The sequence below is a fragment of the Nothoprocta perdicaria genome, unplaced genomic scaffold (genome assembly GCF_003342845.1).
Source record: "Nothoprocta perdicaria isolate Ctin4 unplaced genomic scaffold, notPer1 scaffold_7, whole genome shotgun sequence".
NCBI lineage: Eukaryota > Metazoa > Chordata > Aves > Tinamiformes > Tinamidae > Nothoprocta > Nothoprocta perdicaria.
This window is the reverse complement of record NW_020455976.1, coordinates 7913481-7921736: the sequence shown is the minus strand read 5'-3', so window position 1 is coordinate 7921736 and position 8256 is coordinate 7913481. Positions and strand designations below refer to the sequence as shown.

The window sequence follows — 8256 nt, the reverse complement described above, 5'->3', positions numbered from 1 at the left end:
ATTCATTTCAAGATCTGCACGATCAGCTGTTTAAGAAGAGGGGAAACGCAACGAGAAGTTTACCTTGGGAATAGATCTGCTAAATAATTAGCCTAGGTCTAAATGGAGGGGACCGCATTGCGACATGCGTCCTAACCCTGTCTGGGCCTTCCTCATATTTGTAGCAGTAATGAACGGAAAGTCACTAGGACTGTGTAAGGAGCGGTGACAAAAAAAAAAAAATAATAATAATAATAATAATAATAATAAATGGGTTTTTTTTCAAAAAAAAAAAATTTACATAGTACCCGACAGAGCCAACACGTGCGCAGAATGTCTAATCTTAACTTTTCAAGGCAGGATGTTTAACAAAGCTCGTATTTTCGCCGTGCATTGTAACTTCGCCTTATCACAGTGTAAAGGGTAGTCAGATTGTCCTAAATTATGTCCAACTAGCCCCCCTGGATCCACGGATTAAGAGATTAAAGGAGACCACTGGGCAATGCCTCCTCTCTCCCCTTCATATTCCTGGTATGATAATTGCCTAAACTGATTTGCACTTTCACAAAAGCTCGCAGGATTCTTTGTAGCTCGAACAGAGCAGACGAGGTTTCTCTATCAATGGAAATAAAACTGATTAATGCAGTCTATCAGGCTAAGGAGCAAATGAAGCATGAAAAAACAACTGTGTACCCCCAGAAAACCAGCTAGTTTCCTCAAGGACCCATAGCAACTTTTTTTTACCCCTTCTTCAATGCGGGAGCTTTAGGCTGTGGCCAGCCCGAATCGCTCCCTTTGGTGGMGGGGAGAGCAGCAGCTGAGGGGCTTCCCAGGAGGAGCTGCTCCTCGATCGGAGTAGGAGAGAGGGGATTTAAAATGAAGGGAAAAAMCATCCCTGCAAAATAAAATACATATTTTGGAGAGGGATTTCCCACTGTACCAGCGCTTTCCCTTTCTACGGACTGCCGAAGATCAAATTGTTTAACCCCCAAATTAGGGGTCGGTTTGGAATTCAGGGAAGGGGAAGGGGTTGTTTGGATTTTTTTTTTTTTTTTTTTAGGTATTTATTTGCAGCAAATTGGTCTCCGCGACTTATTTTTAGAGGTCTATTTACAAGCGAGAGGATTCATTAAGAAAATGCGCCTATGGCCTCAGGAATGCACTGTGTGGTCAGGGAGCGCAGGCTCCTACCGCACGAAAGTGGCAGCTAAAAAACACGGGGAAAAGTCTCTGTTTACGGGAATTTTGGAGGAGGAGGGGACGGGAAATACATCGCTTAACATTTTAGGGCATATTGATAAATCTTTATTGACAAAATATTGACAATGACATACTTCTTGGAAGTATATAGTGTGTTAGAATTCTAACAAATTAAACACAAAACACAAAAATATTTACATTCTGATATAGAAGACATGAAGGAAACATTTGTCACTTTTTTTTTCTTTTTTTAGTAGCTCTATAATCTCGGAATAATATAAGGTCAGTGCTTGAAAATTTGCCCCAATGAAAATGGCCGTTAGAAAAAAAAATCAATCCACAATTTTAAGTCCTTTTTTTTTTTTTCCCTATATCCTCGCAGCTTGGGAGATTTCCCCACTGCCAAACTGGCCGCTGAGGTTGCGCTTTATTTATTTTTTTTTTTATTAAATTTGATCAGCATCCGTTTTCGCAATGGGCATTTTTTGGAGAAGGGGGTTTAATAGATTAGATTAGGTTAGATTTTTCTTTTTGGCAATAGAAGTCATGATCGGTCCCAATTCCCTCCTCCCGTTCCCCCGTCCCACCTGCCCCACTGTGTTTGTCCCTCCAGAAGGAACACTATGCTTTGTTACTGCTACTTCATTTAGCTTTCACAAACACTTTGACGCCAGAAGTTATCATAAAATGTTTACAGACTGCACATTTCTTGTAAAATAAAATTAAAGAGCACACAGAACCTGTCTTAAAGGGAAAAAAATTACAATTCATTTTTGTCTTTAGGAACCAGGGTGGCTTTTTTCTTTTTTTTTTTCTCTTTTTTTTTTTTTTTTTTTTTTTTTTTTTTTTTTTTTTTTTTTTTTTTTTTTTTTTTTTATTTTTTTTTTTTTTTGACGTAATGTTTTTAAAAGTGGACTGCGAGAAACGGAATACCTGTCAATCACCTCGCCTCGGTGGTTTGCCTTTGATTGACAGATCCCCTTGGCCAGAGTTGTGCCAGCAGTGCCACAGTTTGGAGCTCTCGCAGTGTCGCCCTCGCTCGCTCTCCGCTGCCCTCCTAGCCGGGAATCGTGTTTTGTTGAAGATCTCGGTGTCCCTTCTCCGCACCGCCACGTCGGTGTGTTTGAGCCTTTAACACTTTCTTCTTGGTGGGTTGGCTGGCTTGAGAAGTCCAAAGTGCCAGTTTTTAATCGTCCGACGTGACGTCGATTTCCTCTGGACTGGCTTGTTTGGTGGCGATTCTCCACCGGTTAATATGATGAGTCCCTTTTTTTTTCTGTTGTGAGTCTGAGCCTTCCTCCTCCAACTTCTGCCGCTTGAACTTCGTCCTCCTGTTCTGAAACCAAACTTTTACCTGCGTGGGGGGGAAAGGAACGGCGCGTTAATCAGCCGCTTGCGCGGACGAGGCTCCGTGCACGCGGGGCCCGCACTGGCCGCGGGACACCCCCCGCGCCCACTCGGGCATCCGCAGGGCCGCGAGGTGCCGCAGGTCCCCGCTCCTCGACGCGAGTGTGCGAGGGCAGCGAAGGAGACGCATCCAGATGTGCGCTCCCAGATGTGCTGGGCACATGTGCGCGCAGACAGCGCGCAGCCCCCGACGGGGCGAGCGGGCGAGGGCAGCGCCGGGGGCGCCGAGACCGGAGCTGCCGCGGATGCGGCTCCTGCGCACACGTCGAGTGCCCCAACCCGAAGCGTCCGCTGGAGGCGAGCAGCTTCCAAAATCCAAGCGCTACYGTCGAGGAAGCCCCGGGGACGACTACTGCTCGCTATTCCCAGCGAAGTGTCCAACACCTGGGAAGGGCTCCTAGGGAGGCTGCGGGAGAGGCCGGGCCGCTCCGGGCAAAGCCGGGGCCCGCGGTGCCCAAAGGTCCGAGAGGCCGGCGGGGACAACAGGCGGGGAGGTGACGGGGCGAGATTTTTTCCTTTCGGAAAAAAAAAAATAGGGTAAAAAAACCCAAAAGTGACAACAACAAAACTTCCGACACTTCCTTCTGCGGCTCCTCTGGACTGGCCGTCCAGGAGCAATCGTATTAAGGCGAAACCTGTAAGAGCCGTCTTAAATGCCGCTCTGAATTTGTTCCGAGCCGAATAAATCTGACTTAATCATCCGGCAGCTGACTTCAGTGCTTTAATTACAGATAATATTGATCTGGGAGCTATCTCTAGGGCTGGCCACACTCTTGTAGTGGCCAAAGGTACACTTTTTTTTTTTTTTTAAGCAGTTTAGACTCTGGATCTGTCTGAAAGTGCCTGATAAAGGCCCCAGCAAGGGGGGAAAGGGAACGAGAGCTTTTTAATAAGCTGGTTTAACCCGCTTCGCTGCCTCTTCAGAACAGAGACCTGCCTGGCCGGACACACATCTCTGCTGCATTTTCATATTCTCCAAAAGTCCCCCATTAAAAAGCTGAGCGGGGAACAAGGGGTGAGTTTAATTTGCTTTTAGTTTGCTAATTGAAGGGGAGGACGGTTCATTTCTGCACGCTGATCTCCCAAAAGGGAGCTCATTTGTAGGGGACTGGGGGTTTGACATCCGGACAAAAGACCCCAACCAGCTTCGGAATCAAGCAGCACAAAGACCACCTTAAATACAGCTTTCCAGTGGAAATAAGCCTGTGACCGGTCCCTTGTTCGGAGAACCTCATAAAAGTGGAGATCCCTTTTTATTGTTTTGTTAGGGAGACATTTTAAAACAAAAGCTCCAACCTCTTTATTACTTCCCCCACGAAAAGGAGTTAAAAAAAAAAAAAAAAGTGTTACAACTTAATCCGCCCAGAGAACGCTCTGTTTACTGGGAACTTTGAACTAGGCTGCGGCTGGGTATTTTGTATTTTTTTTAAGTACAGTGCCACATACTGTAGCAGAGACAATCCCCATCTGGAGCCCTCTTTCTACCAGCCCCCTGGAAAGGAACAAAACAAAACCCCCAGCGCAACAACAACAACAACAACAACAACAACAGCAAACCCCAACCCCGGTTTCTCTTCCGGTGACGAGAAAACGGCGTGGAAATCACCCTCGCCGTGGGCACGGGGCAGGGGCCGCCGCCGTCGGGGGGCTCGGCCCGCGACGGCAGCTCGGCGCCCCCTACGCCCGGGCCTACGGCGAGGGGCGGCCCGGTTCCGCGCAGACCCTCGGCGGAGACACGCGGAGCCGAAATGCGGGGGAGTCCCGGGCTGTCCCTCCACGCAGACACCCGAAACGGTCCCYAGTGACCACTTGGCCCGCGGCCAGCCACGGGGGGTGCGGGGGGAAGTGTGGGGATTCCTTGTTGTGAACAATTTCCCTGTTTTTAATCTTTATGCCATCATGAAGTAACTCCTTATTTCGCCTCTGCAGGACTCAGGGTCACGAATGAGTGGAAAACAATCCCGTAAATCCCATTTCTGCCCCATTATCAAAAGGCACCCTCAGCCTCCTTTTGTTTTTGTGCCCCTTCTCCCAGCTCGACGCTCAACCGTTCCTTCGAGCGGCACCAGGCCCGCAGGAAAGGGGCCGCGAGGACCTTTCCTTCGCCCCCCGTATGGTCTCCGCCATCAGCGCGGGGCTCCCGCTGCCCCTCGTAGCTGCCCGGCGCTCCCGGTGCAAGCGGAGCCGCCTCGGGTCCCGCTGGGCCCGGGGACCCCMCTTCCCACCCCGCAAAAGGCGAGCGCTGCCCTGGACGGGCAAGCATTTTATAACAGGCACGTGGCGAGGCAGGCGAGGGGAGCCGCCTCACCGCCCCCCCATAGAATTAAATCGAGAGGCCCAAATTCCTAGAGAATTGGCCCGTTTCGGACCCGCAGCTCCGGGCCGGCCGCTGCTCGGCCCCCAGACCCTTTCGTTTCGATCCGCGGCCGCGCTGCCCGCTCCGCGCCCGCCGCTCACCTGAGTTTCCGTGAGGCTGAGGCTGTGCGCCAGCTGCTTGCGCTCCGCTCCCACCACGTAATGGTTCTTCTCGAAGGCATGTTCCAGTCTCAGCAGTTGCGATGGTGAGAAGGCTGTACGGATCCGTTTGGGTTTCCTGGCCAGGGCGTTGTGCAATAGGAAGCTCTCCGGACTGGTTTCATTCCCTGGGTAACAGGGGAGAACAGGGATTAGCAACCCACCTTCTCCCAAACGCACCCCAGATCAGTTCGTTTTTTTCTTCTTTTTCTTTATATATATAAATATACACARTATATATATATAYACACACACATATATCTCCATATATATATATGAAAACTATGGTCTGTTTTCTCCCACCGTTACCCTCGGAAGAAAAACTACTTATTTTCATAAAGCGCTTTCTTTTAGTTCTCCTTCGAGAAACAGATGGAGGGAAGGGGAAGAAAAAGAGATGACTTCAAAACATCTGAGGAAAAAAAGTAAATACTAAAACACAAAGTCGTGAATACTAAAAAAAAAGAAAGAAAAATAAAAATAAAGAGAATGAAAAACAGAATAACTGGCGAGAGCCCGACTGCGGAGCTCAGCCTGTTGGTTTCCCTTTCCCACCGGCAGATCCATCTCTTCGCCGGTTTCTCTGCCTATTTATCCCCTCCTGGCGCTGGGATCGGGGCCGAGCTGCGCGGCCGCGGCGCTCCGGGAGCCACCGCCCGCCCCGCGCCCGGCGGCTTTTCCTTCTCCCTCCTTTTCCTTTCGCCGCTCTTTTCCCCTGCTCAAAGCGCGATGAAACCACTGAAAATATCTGGGAGGCGCAGGGGGAAGCTGGGCAGGAGGGGGCAGCGCTCGGGGGCTTCTTTCCCTGCAGGACGGCGCTTCGGGCCGGTCCCTTCAAGGCGGCCAGCGCAACGAGGGGCTCTCTCCCTAAGTGCATTAAAAATCGTTGGAGGAGGAGGGTGTGTTGGAAATCAGGCTGTGGCTCAACACCAGGACATTTCCGCCTTTCATCTACTGCTCTTTACCAATCGCCTGATGACTGTGACAAATAATTTGGTGAGAGAAACCTGCAATTTTATTCTGAGAGGGTAATAATCCATTTTGTATTTCCAGCCGCCTTGCTTCGGAGAGAGTCTCCCATTTCGAGCCCGGGTGCAACGGCTCCGCTGCAGAAAGCCGGGGACTGGCACGGTGCAGGTGGTCTGTTTTCGTTCGGAAACATGAAATAAAAATACCTAAAAAGGCAGAATGGTCTCTTCGAGAGAGAATTGATTTAAAACAAACAAAAAAAAACTTTTTGTTTGTTTATTTGTTTGTTTTGTTTGTTTAACTAAAGTGATAGAAATCGGAGCCATTAGAGGAGAAACCAGCTCACCCTTCGGAGAAGGCGCTACCGATTGCAAAGGGTTAAACCAGGGGGGTTTTATTGATCGTGCGCCATCGGATTTGGTTATTTTCCCTCGGCTGGTTGTTAATCGCTTGGCAGCTCGGGGGCTCTCCCTGCCCGCCCGCTCCCTCCGGGCCGAATCGCGCTCTCCGCGGCTCGGCTCGCTCCTGCGCTGCGGTTTCTTTTGCCTTCCCTGGGATTCGTTTCCTTCCTCTCCCTCCCGCGTTCATACGGGGACGGATTTTGCGCGGCCGGGAGCGGCGGAGGCTTCCCCGGCCCGCGGCCTCGGGAGCTGCGCGGAGCAGCGCGGAGCTTCCCGGGGGAACCTGAACTCGCTCCTCACTCCGCGGGGCCATTTCCTTCGCGTCTCTTCGGCTATAATTTTATTTTATATATATATATATTTTAAGCCACCACAACAAAAACATGAACCCAGGCTTTCCCCTGCTTTAGATCCCCGCTCTTTCGGAGGAAATAAATACAAAAGTCGCAGCCGGCCTTGCCTTCCCGCCTGCACCTCTGCTCCAAGGGAACGGGAAAAGAGACCAGAAATAAAAATTAGAGAGAGAAAAGAACGCCGAGCCCAAGCCTCCCTTCCTGACAGCTCCCAACTTCGGTGTTGGAGGAAGGCGCCAACAAAAGACCCCCGAGAAAGTCGGGCCCGCAGCTCCCGCGTCTCCTTCCCTGGGCAGGGTCCGCGCGGCCCCGGCTGGGGCTGCCGAAGGGGAATAAACAGGAAAACCAACATTGTACATACCTTGAAACCTGTGGCCCAGGTAGCGGTAGCGGTGTATTAGCCAAGGGTAGAAGGTGGAAGGGTCCCGTTGCTGCGAGGCGAAGAGCGGGTGCGTGGAGTGCGAGGCGGGCAGAGGGTGGGCGGCCAGGGCGTGGGGAGGGGGCACGGGGTGCACGGGCACGGCCGGGTTAGGCGGGTGCGAGACGGCCTCTGCAAAGACCAAGTCCGGGTTGGAGTAGACCCCCCTGCCGGTGGAGTGGAAGCCGTTGAGGAAAGGGTTCATCGGGCTGGAGTTGGCATAGCTGAGCGCCGCCGGCCGGATGGGATCCTCGGAGCGAGACGCGGGCAAGGGGCTGTCTTTGGCCACCAGCGACTCGATGGTGAAACAGCGCTTGGGTGTGGGCTGGAACATGCTGCCGCGGCGAGAGTCCCCGAGCAAATCTCCGCGTGGCTCTGCGCGGCGCGCAAGGCGATCCGGGCAAGTTTGCAGCAGGGAGTGACTTGAGGAGGGATAGATACACACATAAATAGACAGGGGCTGGAGGGAAGGAGGCAGCGGCAGCCAGCGGTACCCAAAAGGGAGACACACACGCACACACGCACACACACACACAAAAAGTTGCTGGGAGAAGTTTCCCTCCTGCAAGGAAAAGGCGGTCGCCCCCCCCTCCCTCCCTAAGTCCAAAGACAATCCATGGATGTGATCGGCCCCTTCACAAGTTGTGCAAACGATTTGTTAGTTCATGAGCCTAATTAGTGCTGGGATCACATAAACAGCTTCCTCTGAAGCCTGGTAAATGGCTTGATGATTGGTCGCTATTACTCGCCTTGAGGTTGAAGGGGGGAGACTCTTTAAAGTGCGTCAGAGGGGAGGCGAGCGCCGGGCAGCGCCATCGGGAGGGATGGAGCCGCGGAGCGGCGCGGAACGGAGTGCGGCGGCAGCGCGGGGGGGAGCGCGGCGCCGCCACCCCCGCGCAGCGCCCGCGCAGCTCCAGCCCGGCCTCCCTCCGGCCGCGGGCGCACAAGGTAGGGGGGACAGCCCGGGTGGGGGTCCGGGGGCTCCGCTGGGTGCTGGGGGACGGGCGGCGGGGGG

At 52.3% G+C, this 8256-nt stretch overlaps 1 protein-coding gene across 2 annotated transcripts; it reads right to left on the bottom strand.

The window, feature by feature from the left end:
* Nucleotides 1–2291: 2291 nt before the first annotated feature.
* EMX2 (empty spiracles homeobox 2) lies at nt 2292–7988 on the bottom strand. Of its 2 annotated transcripts, XM_026050508.1 has the most exons (3): nt 7185–7986; nt 5044–5228; nt 2292–2533 (listed from the first exon to the last, which is right to left on the bottom strand). In XM_026050508.1, the coding sequence occupies exons 1-3, from the start codon at nt 7573–7575 to the stop codon at nt 2366–2368; spliced, it is 744 nt and encodes a 247-aa protein (XP_025906293.1). In that variant the 5' UTR covers nt 7576–7986; the 3' UTR covers nt 2292–2365. The 2 variants fall into 2 exon arrangements, with proteins under 2 accessions (XP_025906293.1, XP_025906294.1); XM_026050509.1 differs by lacking the exon at nt 5044–5228 and having other exon boundaries at nt 2430–2533; nt 7185–7988.
* Between the last annotated feature and the right edge of the window lie 268 nt (nt 7989–8256).